The 17,127-nt window shown below is 53.0% G+C and overlaps 1 protein-coding gene across 1 annotated transcript in view; it reads left to right on the top strand.

The window, feature by feature from the left end:
* Nxn (nucleoredoxin) overlaps nucleotides 1-11,036 on the top strand; it is a 142,124-nt gene extending 131,088 nt beyond the window's left edge. Inside the window, exons 6-8 of the mRNA XM_028866786.2 lie at nucleotides 4,177-4,356; nucleotides 5,884-6,008; nucleotides 9,498-11,036. Coding sequence (XP_028722619.1) covers nucleotides 4,177-4,356; nucleotides 5,884-6,008; nucleotides 9,498-9,680 — 488 coding nt within the window. The 3' untranslated portion in view covers nucleotides 9,681-11,036. The remainder of the gene's footprint in view (nucleotides 1-4,176; nucleotides 4,357-5,883; nucleotides 6,009-9,497) is intronic.
* The last annotated feature ends 6,091 nt before the right edge of the window (nucleotides 11,037-17,127 follow it).

Below are 17,127 nucleotides of genomic sequence, written 5' to 3'. Positions count from 1 at the left end.
GGGTTGTCATCTCCATGCCAGCCCTGCTGCCCTTCAGTTCTGATACTCATTTTAAACATAAAAGTTGACAGATCCCATCGCTTGGAATTCAAACTTAACCCATATCTGCTCTGAGCTCCTATCTCTCTCTATAACTGTTTCCGCTGTTCTGAGTCCCTTTGCTCGCTGCTCACATCCTTACACACAGCTGTGATGGTCTTGTTCCTGTAGCACTGTGCCAGCTGAGTTCTTCTCTCAGCAGTGTATCGCAACCCTTTCCAGTTGGCCACACCCTCCCTGGTGGCCATTTTCACTGTCTCTCAGTGTCGTGCCCTGCAGTGTGCCCCAGCTCACACGTCCTTTTTCTCGGGTTTCTCCTCCTGCTCCCATCGGCCTTTGGGGTCTGGCAGCACCTTGGGATGCTGCCATCCAGATGCAGACAGAGCTAGGTGCTACTCCTCCTGGCTCCTCTCTTCCTCAAGTTCCTGGACCACTTCGGGTTCTTTGTCCCACCTCCAGCCTCCCATCCCCACAAAACCGTTTCCTTAGCAACAGAGAAAGAAGCAGACTAAACTGTAGGGTGGACTCTGTGCATTGTCTTGAGGTTGTTCTGAACACCAGTGGGTCTCCCTAGGAGGAAGGTGCAGACCTTGTTCTTCTCTGTGCTTTGAGGGGGATAGCGGAAGGGACTCGGCACTGATGGGTACGCCAGCTCCCTAGAGCTGAAGGCTTAGGCCGAGTCCTCCTTGGGAATGGGAGTGTATATGCTCTGAGCTCACAAGGTAAGCTTGGGATGCTGCCGGCCTGAGCGCTGCAGGCCCTCTTGCTGGGCGGGCATTGCTGTTGCTGGGACTCTTACTCATATCTCCCGTTCCATAGCTAACATTCTCCACCCTGGCTTGAGGTTTCTGCTTCTCTACTACACGGCTCCCACCCTCTGTGCCTCTGCCTTCCCAGGGAGGACTTTTTAAAACATGAGTGGATTTATAATATTTGCTATTACTTATGGAACACTTACAGTATCCCCAGGACTCTGCTGAAACATTTTACATTTCCATTTTTTTTATTCCTCCCCATAATCAAGTAAGATAGAATCTGACATCCCCACTTGGCAGCTTTTGGAAATGAGGCTGAAAGAAGTTAAGGGACTGCGGGATCTTCCTTAGAACTCCCCCGCTGTCCCAGCTGGCTTTGCTGGGAAACAAGCCTGGGCCAAGAGAGGTGTACTGTCTCCTTCGTTCCCACAAGAAGCCCCTCCCCTCGCTGGTGTGGAAGGTATTTTGCATGACTGCACTGACGAGAAATTTGCTGTTCCCTTGACGTTTCCTGAGGCTTCGCCCTGTTTTCTCTAAAGTATTGACTTGGGAAAGCCTGCTTCAGGGACTGAGTGCCCAGGAGGGGAAGACGGCGTGCTGACACCCTCAACGCTGGCCACTGCTCTGGGGAGGGAAGAAGAGAGAGGAAAGTAGCTTAGGGAGCTGTGGCTCTAAGAACCTCCCTGGCCCAACCCAGGTGCTGGGAGGAGTCCTTGGCAAAGGCCATGTCCTGGAAACAGAGCCACAGTTCTCCCAGCGGACAGGCCAGGGCTCCTGTCCGGATCACTGAGACTGGCCGGGTGGTCTTGGTCGCCACAGCCTGTGAGCATGATGAACGAGGGGGCAGCTATGCTGTGCCAGGCAGGGCTGACAACTGCAGAGGCAAACCCCCTTCCCTCTGCCAGCCCTCTGACCCAGCAGGAGAGTCCACCCTGAGAGGGATCTGAGGTCAAACCCAAGGTCACCTGAAGGGAAAGCTGGACACAGAAGAACATGGAGCCCAGGCACCCTCCAGGGCCTCTCCAGTTCCAGGTCTGATTGGGTGTGTTCCATGCACTGTGCTCACATCCCTGACACTGCCCTGTCCCTGTGGACCTCACGGCCTTGAGCTCCTAGACATGAGCTTTGGTGTTCAAAGCACCAGAGCTAAGCGAGGACTTTTTAGTTTTTCATAGCTAAGGGGATGGAGCGGAGAGAGCCTGGCCAGAGGATCTGTGCCTCCGTGGACTCAGCGGTGGGCTCTGGGGCTGCCAGCCTGAGTCCTTGCCCTCCTGCTCTGGTCCCCACAGGACAAAGAAAGCAACAAATAAATCCCCTCACAGTGATTTGATGGCGAGACAAAGGAAGCAGGCTTCCCTCGCAAGCTCGTCCTCCCTTCCCTTCCCAGAGCTCTGTGCCTGTCTGTCCTTCCTCGACCAGCTCTGCATCCCGGGTCCAGGCTAAAAACAGACCCACTGCCTGTATCCAATCACAGCAGTGGGCAGGCTCTGGTTTACCCAGTCTCAGAAATACCAGTCCAGATGAAAGACCTGTGCCAAGGCTGTTTAGAGATGGGGACGTGGCAGTGGGGATCACTCGTGTCCCAGGCTGCCCTGTGTGGCCTTCAGCCCCAAGCTTTCTTTGGGCTACTGACTCTTAAGTCCTGTGTGTGGAGACACAGCCAACGTCAGTCCAGGTCTCCGGGGGAGAGGCATCCATTAAGACAACTTCCCAGGACTCCTGTTCAAGACTTAAAAGTCCACAGGAGTGGGGGGTAGACACAGAAGCGGGGTTCTCTTCACCTGTTCCTTGTCACACCCATCCAGCTACTTCTTCTAATAGATGTGAACCAAATGGATTCGTTTATTCCTTTTGAAGATAGGCCCACCACGGTGTGCCCACTGGGCCCACAGCCACAGCAGGTTACAAAGCACTGGGGACATACTTCTGGTACCTCGCTGTACCCCCCACGGAGAAGTAAAATGTCAGTGGAGCAAATTACTGACCAAATACTTCAGAGCCTATAAATATTGAATTGCTCTGGCTTTCATATAGAATTCAGGCTCTGGTCTGCCCCCAAGGGGAAGTACCTGGAGAGCTCTGCCGGGGAGGGGACCAGCTACCAGTGGAGAGACAAGTGTCCCCAAAGGTCAGGGCAGAGACAGACTCTGTGTGAGTGGCAGCTCTGGCCAGCAGAGAAGCAGTGGGGAGCGGGGTACAAGGAGCAAGGAGGTGGCAAGCCCAGATGCAGCTATAAACCCGGTTAGGATTTTTCCCCCGATATTCATTTGGGGATTTATAGGTGAGTGGTGTGCTCCTCCGGCAAGCGTTCTGTGTATCCTTACTCCAGTCCAGACTTGCGTGTCCTGCTCTTTCTGGGGACGGCTCCTCTTAGAGTGTGTTGGCTTCTCCACGGGCAGCAGGGCTGTGGCTGGAGATGGAGAGCGCCAAAAGGCCTGCACTGGCTCAGCTGTCCTCTGCCTCCCTAATTTGGGCTGCGGGCCTGAACCAGGCTCCTCCCTTTCCTGTACATCCCTGCTCGCCGGGGCTGTGCTCCTTGGTGCTTGCTCTGGGGGTGGCCTTGGTGGCTGTGTGAGGACTCTGCTCATATCTGCTGTCTTGCTCTGTGTGTGTACCCATGCACTGTGAGGGAGGGTCTGTGGATGTCTTTATGCCACCTCTGTCTGCTTTAGACTCTGCCAGCTGGGGCAGCCTGCTGTACCTTTGGAGGTCTCTTTAGGGTGTGCCCACCACTGACTGATTGGCTGCACCTGTGTGCCAAGACCCTAGGGGTGTGTGTGTGTGTGTGTGTGTGTGTGTGTGTGGGTGTGTGCGCGCTTGCTTGCATACCCTGTCTCCTGTGTTCTGTTCTCTGAGTTTATCACTCAGTTGCTGTTGATGGAGCTGAAAAAGATGGGAACTCCAGCTCCCTCCCAGCATTACCTCCCAAGAACTCCAAGGCTCGCTCAGCATTCCATGGAGTGACTCCACACAAACCCAGAGCTGTTCTGTAGCTAGTCAACAACAACTGGGCTTAGTTTCAGCCCAGGGCTTCCTAGACTGCATATTCTCTCTCTCTCTCTCTCTCTCTCTCTCTCTCTCTCTCTCTCTCTCTCTCTCTCTCTCTCTCTCTCTCTCTCTCTCGGTTTTTCGAGACCGAGTTTCTCTGTGTAGCTTTGAAGCCTTTCCTGGAACTTGATCTGTAGCCCAGACTGGCCTCGAACTCACAGAGACCCGCCTGCCTCTGTCTGCCTCCCGAGTGCTGGGGTTAAAGGCGTGCGCCACCACCGCCGGGCCTGGCCTGGATTCTTACTGTGACTCATGTGTGGGTGTCCCCAGTCTGGAGGACAGGCTCCACGCTGTCTCAGGATAGTGGCCGAGCGTTGCTCTGTCTTTCTTGCAGGCATCCCCACGCTCATCGTGCTGGACCCCCAGGGGGAGGTGATCACTCGGCAGGGCCGAGTGGAGGTGCTCAATGATGAGGACTGCCGGGAGTTCCCGTGGCACCCGAAGCCCGTGCTGGAGCTCTCCGACTCCAACGCCGTGCAGCTCAACGAAGGCCCCTGCCTCGTCCTCTTTGTAGGTACGGAGGGGGCCGAGGGGGCCCTGGGGACAGGTCAGAAAGGACCGCTCCCGGGAGGTGGCTATCCCTGCTGCCTCTCCCTGTCATTAGCCGTGCTGAGCTGGGGGCCTTTGTCTCCCCGGCAGCCTTGCTTTTGACCCCAATGATTTATTCATGGCCATCCCCCTGTGGGCGGTGGTCTGGAGCAGCCACTGCTCCGCTTCCCCTCTGTGCTGCTTCTGCTGCCAGCTGGGCAAACAGGTCAGGCAGGAGGATGCCCCAGCCCCCCATGAACAGAACCTTTGTTGGGAAGGGAGAGGGGGGTCGCTGGCAGGGCAGCTGCAGGGGGTGGGACCCCCTCAGGCTAAGGCTCATCCAGGGCTGCTCCTGCCACTCTCCTATGCGCTAATGAACAACTCCAGGAGGCCACTCACTAGAGCCCAGGTTCACGGGGGTGGGGGTGCCCCTGCTCCTCCAACCCTCAGAAGCTGGGCCTCTCGGCCAAGGCCAAGTAGAAGGACAGAGAAGTATCTCTGCACTCTGATGGGGTGACTCAGGATGCTCTCTCACAATCTATGGCCAAGAACTGCGGGCCTTTGCTGGTCACCTCCAGCTGAACTGCTCTGTTAAGTCCATGGTTGGTATGGTCCCCACCAACTTCACTGAGGGCCTGGGGGGTACACTCAGCACCCTGCTCCGTTCTCTGGGGTCTGGTTGTCGAGTCCCCAGCATGGGAGCTGCTAAGCAGACTCATCTGGTCTTGGGTAGGAAGGCCTGCTGGAGCTAAGCAGCCTCGAGGAATATTGGCTGTGGGCTGTGGAAGCTGTGGAGCCCGCTGGGGGTCCTCACACCCACATCCTGGAGCCCATTTGGAAAGAGCTCTGAACTCGCAGTTCTTTTGGTCTTCTCCAAAGATGTGGAAACAAAGTTCCAGCGAGGCAAACAAGCTGGGTAGCATCTCAAAGTGAATTAGACGGGGGGTGGGGGGGTGAGGGGTGGGGAGTGGGGGGGTTGTCCCCAGTTGTTAGTCTGCGCACTGTGAGCCTCTTGGGCAGCATGGCGTTTCTGGGTAGACGCCCGCCCTCTCCTGCTTTTACCATTTGAGGCTGTTACGCTGGCTCTGGACCACAGGCTCCAGCAGCCTGAGCCTTGTGGGTGGTGTTCCTCGCGTTCTCCTGTGGACCCTCCCAGGCAGGTCTGGCTACCAGTCCTGGAGGTGGCTTTGTAGCAACTGTGGCGTCCCATCGCCACCAGAGGGGACCCCGGTGCTTGCTTCCCTGCGGCAGTCCCGGGTCTCGTTCTGTGACTGGGAGAAAAGCCACCAGGGCTCAGGTGTTGGTATGGAAGCGGCACAGCTTCCTGGATAGGTTTGTGACGGACTCCATGATGAGGTCTGCGTGCCCACGGGTGGGCTTAGACCTGTTCACAGGGCCTAGCTGTGCCTGATAAGCCCGCCGCGGCGCAGGCCCAGCCCTCAGGTCGTCCCGGGTTACCACTCGTCGGCAATCCAGGGTTTCTTGTCCTTTGTCATCTCCTCCCATGTCACAGATTCTGAGGACGATGGAGAGTCTGAGGCAGCCAAACAGCTGATCCAGCCAATAGCTGAGAAAATCATTGCCAAGTACAAAGCCAAAGAAGAGGAGGCCCCGCTGTTGTTCTTTGTGGCCGGGGAGGTGAGTACAGAGAACAGGCCCGGTCCCCGGGCAGGGCCGACCGACAGCGGGGACTTTCAGGACATGAGTAATCTTGGCTTCCAGAGGTTTGAAGGAACCTCTGGCTCTGAGCTGATTGTGCCGCATACAGATGTAGGAGGAAAGGTGTGTCCTTAGTCATCAAAGAACATTTCCTATCCCTGCTCTCCCCCGCCCTTCCTTCTCACTCAGCAGCCTCAGCGGAACATTAGGAAACCCTCCCAGGGCTGTTCCCCACGCATGGCCTGCCGGGAGAGCAGTGTCGCAAACATCAGTCAGCCACCCTTACTCCCATGCATGGTGCTGGGGTCAGAATCGGCCCCAGTGCTTTGCAGAGTGTCAGCTTGCCTAGTCCCACTGCACCAGCCTGCAACCTGGGCTTAGCCATGCCAGGGATCCTGGCTTAGGACGCAGCTGGGACCCGAGGTGACTCACGCCGCTGAAGGGGCTTGGGGAGGTTGGAAGTTGCTGCTGTTCCCCCCCCCCCCCCCGGCTCTTGCACCCAAGGGCAGAGTCCTGGAAAGCCCTCACTGTGCCAGACTGAGCAAGGGACTTTGCCAGGCTCAGAGAATGGGTCCTCAGAGTAGAGACTCCCTGTGCAGGCAGGTGCCTGGCCACCCTGGAGCTGGGGAGCTTGCGTCCTACAGGCACCCGTGTTCTGCAAGATGGCGGTGGTCAGCTGCGCAGGCGCTCTTCCGGCGACTTGTGCGCATGCTCATTGCTTCTCTACCCCACCCCAGCACCCCTCTGAGGCTTACATCAACGGACTCTGGGAGGCCACCCCTGCAGCCCCTCCTGCACAGGTCTGAGCCCTCAGTTGGCCAGAGGCTGTACACTGTGTCTCGATCCCAGCAGAAGCCCAGGAGACAGACAGAAGCCAGACACCCTAAGCCACCCATTCATCAGCTCCTCAATAGCTGCCCCTGGCTGCCCTGCTGGGCCCCTTGCCGGCAGCTCCCGTGGCCCTGCTCGGCCCTGGGGTGGAGGGGAACAAAGAGGGTTCACAGGCTCCTGCGGGGGGGGGGAGTCCCGGGGGGGGGCTCCCAGCCGCTCCATACAAAGCACAGCCAGACTGCTCTGCATGGATTAAACTCTAACCCCTGGAGAATGGCTCCTAAGAAAAGATGGGTGCAGGAGAGAAAGGGCCGGGCTGGGGGCAGGGCAGGGATTCGGGGGGCCCAGCTGAAAAGCTTTTGAGGGTTTTCTGGACCCTAGGCACCTCGCCAGGAACTTCACCTGCTGGTCTCCCTCCTACCTCACCTCTCTGACAGGAACGTAGACTTACTACCTTGTTTCATAGAGGAGGAGAGTGAAGGATGGACTCTCCCTAGGCAGGGCTGGGAGCGCAGAGGACTGGTTTCCTCTCATAGCATCCCGGGCAGTAGGGATAGGGCCTGGGCTCCATGGTGTCCCTTGCCAAGGCCACATGGAAGGTAGTAGCAGAGAAAGAACTGCTGAGGTTGCTGTGACTCCAGGGGCAGGGCCCTTCTGCTTCTGACAGATGGGCCAGTCCATGCCTAGAAGGACAGGTACTGGGGACATTATCCATGGATCAGAAAGCTAGGCAGAGGCTCCTGTGTCGTCCATTGCTCCACCCAGTCTCTAGTCTTGGCAGCTGACTTGGCCCAGCCCTCTGTTCTTCTGCAAGATAACCTGGAGCAGGGTGAGAGTTGGGGGCCGAGGGACAGGGAGATGGACCATGGACATCAATTAACTGAGCCCAGCACTGTGGCCCAGGGCTAGGAGAGTCCTGGAGGTGTTGTTTTTCTGTCCCAATCCTGTCCCTTGGGATAAGAAGTGGTTAATCTGAAGCCTTCATGGACATTAAAATTCATCTTTCTCTGGTTTGCTCAGAGGGAGCCAGAGGAGGTACAGGGGCTCTTGGCTTGGTCCAAGCCTCCTAAAAGAGTAAGATGAATAGTATTTGTCCAGGTGCTTCCCTCTTTATCATGAGGGGTTTTTATTAACCCGTGAGGGCTGAATCTGGTGATCAGTACCCAAGATGTGGGAACACATGGCCTTACCAGGAGGCACATGCTATTTTATGAGGAAAGATGCCACTGATAGCCCTCCTTAGTGTCTGGGCACGGAATGGATTTTGTCTGAGGAACCAGTGAGCTTAGGTTTTATGCCTCCTGTTCACCCCCATTGAAGGCCAGGAAGACCCCAAGTCCTTTCTCTGCAGGGCTACTCAAAATATTTCATTAGAGGGGCTGGAGAGATGGCTCAGTGGCTAACAGCACTGGTTGCTCTTCTAAAGGACTTAAGTTCAATTCCCAGCACCCACCTGGCAGCTCACAACTGTCTGTAACTCCAGTTCCAGGGGATCTGACACCCTCACACAGATATACATGCAGGCAAGACACCAGTGAACATAAAATAAAAATAAATAAATTTAAAAAAAGAATATTGTCTTTAAATTTTTTTCATTAGAATTAGAATATTATATATTGTATAGTGTGAAGTACCGTTATCTACTAACTGTGGTCTGAAGCATGAAAGGTCACCTCAAATAGTTGCTTCTCTAGAAAAGCTTTTCCTTTGTCAGGCAGTGTTGGCACACGCCTTTAATCCCAGCACTCAGTAGGTAGAGGCAGGTGGATCTCTGTGAGTTCGAGGCCAGCCTGGTCTACAAATCGAGTTCCAAGATAGCCAGAGCTGCAACACAGAGAAACCCTGTCTGAAAAAACAAAAACAAACAAAAAAAGCGTTTCCTTGTCTTGTGTTTGCCTGTTTGGATGAGGGGTATCTGTTCCCAGGGAACTCACCTGGACAGCATCTGGGGATACATGACAAATCCCTGCCTTCCTTCTCAGACAAATGCAATGAAGTAGCCTCCAGGTGGGCTGGGCACTGCTGCCTTCCTTCCACATAGGGTACAGGAGATGGTAAGCTGGTTTTTTGTTTTTTTGTTTTTTAAAAAAAAAAAAACATCCCAGAGTTGAAATCCTGACTGGCCTCAGGTAATCCACAGTGGAGCTGCAAAGAACTGAGAGATGATTGCAAGCCCAAGCAATTAGGACTTGAAAATCGTAAAAAGCAGAGGGCATGTTAAAGTTTTGCGCTCATGAAGAAAGGTAGCTTGCCTCCTGGGTTGGGAAATTGAATGGCTCTCTCCCTAAGGCTGGGTGGAGTCCTTATCCTTCCGGTAGGAGCCCATCACTCCAGGATGCTGCCGCTGTCCCTTTCTCATGCTCTCTGGAGACTGGGTTCAGAAGACTCCTGTTAAAACTTACTGGTTTTTGGGAGCTGGAGAGATGGCTCAGAGGTTAAGAGCACTGGCTGTCCTTTCGGAGGTCATGAGTTCAATTCCCAGCAACCACATGGTGGCTCACAACCATCTATAATGAGATCTGGTGCCCTCTTCTGGTGTGCAGACAGAACACCAGAATAAATAAATAATAAATAAATAAATATATCTTTAAAAAAAAAAAAACTTACTGGTTTTCCTGCCCCTCTGGTGACTTCCAGGATGACATGACCGACTCCCTGCGAGATTACACCAACCTGCCTGAGGCCGCGCCTTTGCTCACCATTCTGGACATGTCAGCCCGGGCCAAGTACGTGATGGATGTAGAAGAGATCACCCCAGCCATTGTGGAGACTTTTGTGAATGACTTCCTAGCAGAAAAGCTCAAGCCAGAGCCCATCTAGTGGGCTCTGGCCTCCTGAGACAGTATTTAAGACTCAGTCTTCTCCCCTTCCTTCCCTCTGCCCTTGGACTTTTCCAGTGTGTCCTGAGTCACACAGCCCAAGTGTCCAACCTCTGTGGTGCCTTGTTTCTGCATTAACAACTCAGCCAGCACCCAAGGGTGCACCTCCTCACAGCGGCAGCAGAACCCACTGTGTCTGGAGACTGCTTGGAATGTGTGAGGCTGGCATGACCAGCTGGCACCGGGACTACCACGCTCTCCTGGTCACTAGGTCTTGGTGAAGGGCCTTCCAGGGTCTTCTGCAGAGTGAGCAAGCAGGGACAATGGATTGGGGCTCTGACTCTGGGGTCAGAACACATACCCCAAGCCAGAGTTCCTGTGACATTCATACCTATGGGAGTTACAGAGGAAGGACCATGGCCTCCGGACATCAGCTGAAAGCCGTTGGTGAAAACATGCTTTGGAAGGACATATTCTTTCTTGGTCTGAGGGGAAAACAGCGTATCAGTGGGTTCTTGGGCTGGGGACCTTCAAATCTATAAGGAAACTTGTGGGTGTTTGTTTGGTGGGAAAATGAATAGCCGCGCTAACAGTTCCTAGAGTGCTTACTGTGTGATTAGTTTCTTGATCTCTGTCTTTCTTCCTTGCTCTTGTCCATCCCCACGTTTCTGCCCATACAAACAGCCCCCACTGGCTTAGAATTTTAGTAATGAATTCTCCCCCTCGGACATCTTCCCAAGACAGCCCTGAGTTCGGGAGAAGTGCCGCCAGCTGCCAGGGGCCTCTCTGTGGGCTGGTTCTGTGCCCGAGGCCACTGGACCTCTGCAGAGGCACCTGCAGCTCCTTCCTATTCCATTTTCTTTTCAACTTGGATCCAAAAGGCAATGAGAATTTTCTTTTCCCTAGGAACTTGCAGAAGGGGCTGTGTGCTAGTGGAGTGAGGACAGAGGGCATGTCAGCTGGAGTCGGCCCTGACCTCCTGTGCTCAGCCCAGGTAGCTGAACTGACCGCAAGAAAGGAAGTGCCAGCTACACGATCTTAGGATCTGGGCTTTGGCCTAGAGAGTCCCGGGAGTTTAGTCTGTCACAGTTGGGTGCTGGGGCTTTCAAAGCGCCTGGACCTCACCCTCAGCCCCTCTCAACACTTTGGCAGCCCACGCCGTTTATTTTGCAAAACCCAGCCATCTTCCCCCAACAAGCTATTGGCACTGTTGCTCCTTGCTGAATTGGATTGTCGATGTGTAGGTCAGAGGTACAACATTAGTTGGAACTTAGTCTATTGGATGCTGCCAGCCTGAAATGCAATCACCTAGAAAGAAATAAAGCAGGCCTCTCTGGACCTCATCCTTCACGCCGTTCTTCCTGTCCTTAATGATGAGTCTTTTTTCACTTGAGTGCTCTATTTGGGATGGGGAGGGGGAATGTGCTAGAACCTTCAGGAATCGAATGGACTGGGGCTGGGGACAGAGTTTGGTGGTAGGATGCTTGTCAAGTATGCATAATTCCCTGACTTCAATACACACACACACACACACACACACACACACACACACACACACACACACACCTCTTAAACATAAGCATGGCCATCTGTCTCTCTAATTGGTTTTTAGAAGGAAGGACGCTGATTGGAGGCTCAGTTCTCAGACTGAAGACCTTGTCATGCACTTTGCTGTGTCCTTCCTTACAGGGAAGCTGAGTGCTGACCTCCCTAGGGGAGACAGGGGAATCACCAAGGACCTCACTTCCAAGAGTAGGGCAAGGGATGGGATGCCCACACTTAGCTCTTTCCTAGGGTTAGGGGCTTTTCTGCTAGTGTCCCTGAGGAGGATGAGGAGGATGAGGAATAAGATGAACCCCCTCCCTTGGAAAATGAACAGGTTTCTGTCTGTGCCCTGTGTCCTGACTGCTTGAAAGGAAAGGATGGTGTCCCTCCCGAGGGCAAAAGGAAGCAGGCCAGTAGGAGGTGCCAGTAATCACTGCAAGAAAAACAGGCTCTCTGTGGTATCTTGGTGGCCTGGACTGAGCTGCTGCTTCTGAACCACTAGCCACCCCTATCAGTTGGACGCAACGCCAGATCGTCCTTTTAGAGTGGCCGTGTGGGTTAGTCGGGACCACTGGGGGAGGTTTAGTGCTGTCCAGCTGCCACAGTGGGGGAGGAGAATGCCAGGGAAGGATCTCATCGCATCAGCGAACATCCCTAAAGGTCGCTGCAGCCGACCAAGTGGGTGGCATGCTCGCTCCCACCAAGCAGCTCCAAGATACCTTCCAATTCTCCTTGCTAATTGGAAACAGCTAAAACACCAGCTGTGACATGTCCACAGGCTTCCGCCAGCAGCAAGGGAAACACCATGCTCTGCAGTTCCGTGTGGGAAGGTAGCTATAAAAATGCCACTGTATAATTCCCAGGTTTGTGTTCAAAATGACCTCCAGAGCCCATTCACACCATAGACATACTTTTTTTTTTTTTTTTGAGACAGGGTTTCTTTGTTCAGCCTTGACTGTCCTGGATCTCACTCTGTAGACCAGGCTGGCCTTGAATTCACAGAGATCCACCTGCCTCTGCCTCTTGAGTGCTGGGATTAAAGGCATGCACCACCACCACTGTCGGGCACATTTTTTTTTTTTTTTCTTATTTCTTGAGACCAAGTCCAAGATCCCAAAGCCTAGGCTGGTCTAGAAAACACTGTGTAGCCTCAGCCACTGTATAGACTCAAATTCATGACCGTGTTCCTGCTGCAGGCTCCCAAGTGTTGGGGCTAGAGGCATGAGCTAACGTGCCCAGCAAGAGAAGACATTTCCCTTGCCTTCATACATAAAAGATCAAAGGATAGCCTGGAATCCGAGCACAAGGGAGGATGGGAGGTGGGTCATAAGTTCAAAACCAGCCTGGGCTTCATGGTAACCCTGTGTCAAAACACCAAAAATAATAAACAAATCCATACAAGGAAAAGGACATGTGTTAGGATAATGATGGAAAGGGGCAGATGGAACCAGCTTCCTGTCTAAGAGTCAGGTGGTGTCTGCTCTGTCCTGCCCACCACGTGTGCTAGAAAACGAGTGGCCGCCACTTATTCCGGCATATGGAGCCCCACTGCTCTTTTGGCGAGCTTCAAGTGGTAATTTTCAGCCAGACTTTGTTTTTTCCTGTTGCCTAATTAAAGACACTAGAAAGCTGTTCCCCATCCTGCTCCCGTGCTCAGGGCGGCAAACTGAAGCCAGCGAGGAGATAGACAGCAGAATATGGATTGGAAACAGGTCCGTGGGACTTGCAATGGCATTATTTAAGGGGAGCAGGGAGAAAACATGGGCATGTGAGGACGTGGGGAAATGCTACACATAGCTGACACACAGGAAGTGGCCTGAGCTAACATCTGGCCCCACGTGCAGAAGTGGTCCCATTCTGTGCACAGGGACATTTCTTCGGCCAGCCTGGGCAGACCTGTGCCTGCCTCATAGCACCAGAACACCAACGAGGTAAAACTGTTAGGGTGGCAATGCCCGGGGGCTGCCAAGGTTCAAGAGTGCCTCTCTCTACTCTGTCTTGTGGGACCAGGGGCTGAGACCCCAAGCTCACCGGATCTTACAAAGTTTCCCAAATGGACAAAGCTCCTAGGCAGGCTGCTTAGGGAACTTTCTAGGGAACCGCTGTTGACTGACTTCATTATTAATGGCAGCAGCCTGTGGGCATATGCGGCAGACTCCAGGGACAAACGGTTGTATATGGAATTATAGGGTGGTTCTGCTTTGTGGCTGCGCACTCTGCTGCAGAGGAATCAGAACAGAAGAGTGTTCTCCGTGTACCTTACAGTGGAAAGATGGAGGCAAGTTTCCTGGCTTCATTCCTGTCGCTGTGATAAAACACCCTGACAAAACCCCTACAGGAGAGTTCCAGGGTGCAGTCCACCAGAAGTCACTCAGACGACAGGATCCTGTGCTGCCACCCATGGGCGGGTCTAGACATGCACATAGGCCAGCCTTGTCTAGGCAGACTTCACTGAGATTCCTTTCCCAGGTGATCATAGACAGTGCTGTTGACAATGAAAACTAAGCACTGTGTGGGTCACCCTTGTAGAGTTTTGGAATACTAGGGGCTGGAGAGATGGATCAGAGGTTAAGAGCACCAATTGCTCTTCCAGAGGTCCTGAGTTCAATTCCCAGCAACCACATGGTGGCTCACAACCATCTGTAATGAGATCTGGCAACCTCTTCTGTATACATAATAAATAAATAAATCTTTAAGGAATACTACAGGAAATATATTAAGTGATATGGGTAGCATTCATTCTGAAGAACAGTTGAGATTTCCTTTGAAAGCACCGACTCGTAAAAGCCACCATCCCTACAGGCAAATGTGCTGCCCAAAGTAAGCTTCAGTGGCCTCAGGGCCAGGCTCTGGATGCTCATATATCAAATAACAATCAGACAGGCAAGAGTTAAAAATGCAGCCTTGCCCACCTACTCAGGCTTTGTCAGTGCCAGCGTTGCTCATCCCAGACGAGCCAGGAAGGCGGAGTGACCCCTGGTGCGGCTCTCACCAGCTCGCCTCCCAACCTTTGTCTCCACTCATCAAGCAGCAACCCTGGTGCTGGACCACCCCAACTCTGGGCCTTCCTGAGTAAAACGACACAGCTGGGAATCTCTATACAAAGAGGAGGAAGCCCAGGCCAATGCCCAGAACACTGGGCCACTGAGCAGCCACAGTGTCTCCTGAGACTTCAGTGAAGACTTGGTGTGCAGCTGTGACCTCAGCTGCTCAGACGTGCCATGGCTCTGTTCAGAAACAGTTCATCTGTTAATCTGTCTCCTAGTTTAGTTCTTTTGTGTATTCACTCATTCACGGAGTAAAGGGGAAAGAGGACAATGTTGCAGTTTAAAAGCAACATTCTTCCTTAAAGCAAAACAAGATGAGCCCAGAGGCAGGAGCTCCACGGAGCAGCTGGGGAGGCAGCTGGGTGGAGGTAGGGCCCCGTGGCCTACAGCAACCCATGGTCAGAGAATCCTGGGTGGATGCTGGTATCTGGGACTTTGTGTGGCCTGAGATGAAGTTCAGCCTGGGTGGCAGAGAATCAGGAGTTTCTGTGAACTCCGGAGCAAGCGGTGGAAGATCTCCAACGGTGTTTTGCCCCACACGCCCAAGTGACCAGGATTCTCAGCAGTGAGCAGCTGGATGAGGGAAGGATGAAGGAGAAGAACGCTCCCCTCCCCCTGCCCTGCAGCCCTGGCTAAGGCTGTGTGTGACAAGAGCACATTGGGACACCAGAGTTCTCCCAGAGACTGGACATTCTGCCATTTCTTGTTAATGTCCACATTCCTTGAACTTCCGATTCTGACTTCTGCTGAGCTGAGCCCCAAGCTTGCAATGCTCCTTGGCAGAGGGAGACAGGACTCCATTTGAACTTAAACCCAGGGCAAGTCCCAAATCTTTAACTTGAGGAACCCTTTCTGAGGTGAGGAATCTTTCTGAGGTGAGGCTCGCCACCTGGTGGCCAAAGCCACTGCTCTAGCTAGGCTCACTGCAAAGCCAGGCTGGAGCCTTGGCAGACTGTCACTGCGCTGCTCTTCCAGCCTTTGGCAGTTCTCATATCATGGACGGCTGCTCAGTTTTATTCCTGTTTCCTAGGGAAACAAGGATAGAACCATTCCTTGTCTCAAAAGTGAGAATTCATGGTAGTGATTTTTCCATTTTCAATCAGCAAGAACTTTTTTTTTTTTCAAAAGACAATTCTATTGTTTTTCTAGACAGGATTTCTCTATGTAGTCCTGGCTGTCCTGAAACTATCTGTAGACCTGGCTGACCTCAAACTCACAGAGATCCCCCTGCCTCTACCTCCCGAGTCTGGGATTAAAGGCCTGTGCCACCACTGCCTGGCTCCAAAACACAATTTTATCTAGACAGAAACCTTCCAAGAACATAGAGAAATTGGGCATCATTAAAATGCACTCTTGCCAAGTGATTTAACATTAGAATGTCATGGGGAACGAGACACACACAGCACCTCATCCATGGCAGGGTGAATGAGACCCTGTAGTACTGCCATGTGCAGGTGAAGGTTACCTTTTCCCCCCAACGTCTACCTCCACCCATCCCTCCTCTTCCCCAGCACCCTCCAGAGCAAGGAAAACAGGCGCACCCAGGCCATTTATTCCACCCCTAGTGCCAGCAACAGACTGGATCGGTGCTGTCCGGGGGCTCTGGGTTGGAGAGGTCTGTGGCAGCAGGAAAATTACATGGGCAGGCCACTCCAGGGGTAGCACGCCCTTTGGCTAGCAGTATCCAGAGAAATTGGCAGGTACACCAGCCAGTGGTGATTTTGGAAGACATAGTGGGCACCCCTTCCTCATATTCAGGGAGAACTTCACCACAAGTACTCCCCTGTAGTCACAGTCACTTAAAAGGACAATTTGCCCCTCCTCTGTCCCACCCCAAGGCTAACTCCTAACCCCTCTTGCAGCCAGGATGGCAAAAGGACTTCGTGTTGCACCAAGCCAGTGGTTCTGCATTCTCCCATTCTTCTTGAAGATGTAGGACGTCCTATCATTGATTTTTATTTTCTAACACAATGCAGGGAGACAAATTACAGTTAAGTGGCCTTATGCTAGCAAGATGTGCTTGCTTCCTGGTAGAGCTTTCTGTTTCTTTTTTTTTTTTTTTTTTTTTTTTTTTGGTTTTTCAAGACAGGGTTTCTCTGTGTAGCTTTGCGCCTTTCCTGGATCTCGCTCTGTAGCCCAGGCTGGCCTCGAACTCATAGAGATCCGCCTGGCTCTGCCTCCCAAGTCCTGGGATTAAAGGCGTGTGCCACCACTGCCCAGTTGAGCCTTGTTTCTTTAGCCATTTCTAAGGTGTTGAGGGGGAGAGCTGGTGGAGTGGTGTGAATCTGCTGCCGTCTAGACCAGCCTGCTGGGACAGTCATTACAGTTCCCCTCAGCTCCTGTTCTCTGCAAACCGTGTTCCACCCCTTGTGGGCAACAGTAAAGTAAAAGGCTCTGGGCTCTTCTGGTTCCTAAAAGCTGACTGGAGACTGGGGGCTTCAAGAATCCGTGGGCCACCCACATCAAATGTGTACAGTACCCTGGGGAGGGAGGAACAAACGTGTTCATCCTGGGAGGACACAGCCAACAAAACTGAAAACTACCAATATTCTCTCCTAAAACACCCCAAAGCATGCCACCTGCCACCTGGCACATGGAATACGCTTGCCCGTTTGGTTCTCCCAAGAGTTTTACTGGAGTTGACAGATTAGAAAGGAAGGGGCTGGCTCTGATTTCTCTTGGGCATGTGGCACCTTGTTCAGCCTCTCTGAGTAAGCAGCTAAAGGAATCCAGTCATTGGAACCACTGTGCCTGAGGGAGGTGTACAACTACTTTCTGTGATTCTCAACTCCAAACCTATTCTTTTTTTTTTCTTTTTTGAGACAGGGTCTGTGTATCCTTAGCTGTCCTGGAACT

The sequence above is a fragment of the Peromyscus leucopus genome, chromosome 8b (genome assembly GCF_004664715.2).
Source record: "Peromyscus leucopus breed LL Stock chromosome 8b, UCI_PerLeu_2.1, whole genome shotgun sequence".
Classification (NCBI taxonomy): domain Eukaryota; kingdom Metazoa; phylum Chordata; class Mammalia; order Rodentia; family Cricetidae; genus Peromyscus; species Peromyscus leucopus.
The sequence above is the reverse complement of the archived record's forward strand: the minus strand, read 5'-3'. Positions and strand labels throughout refer to the sequence as shown.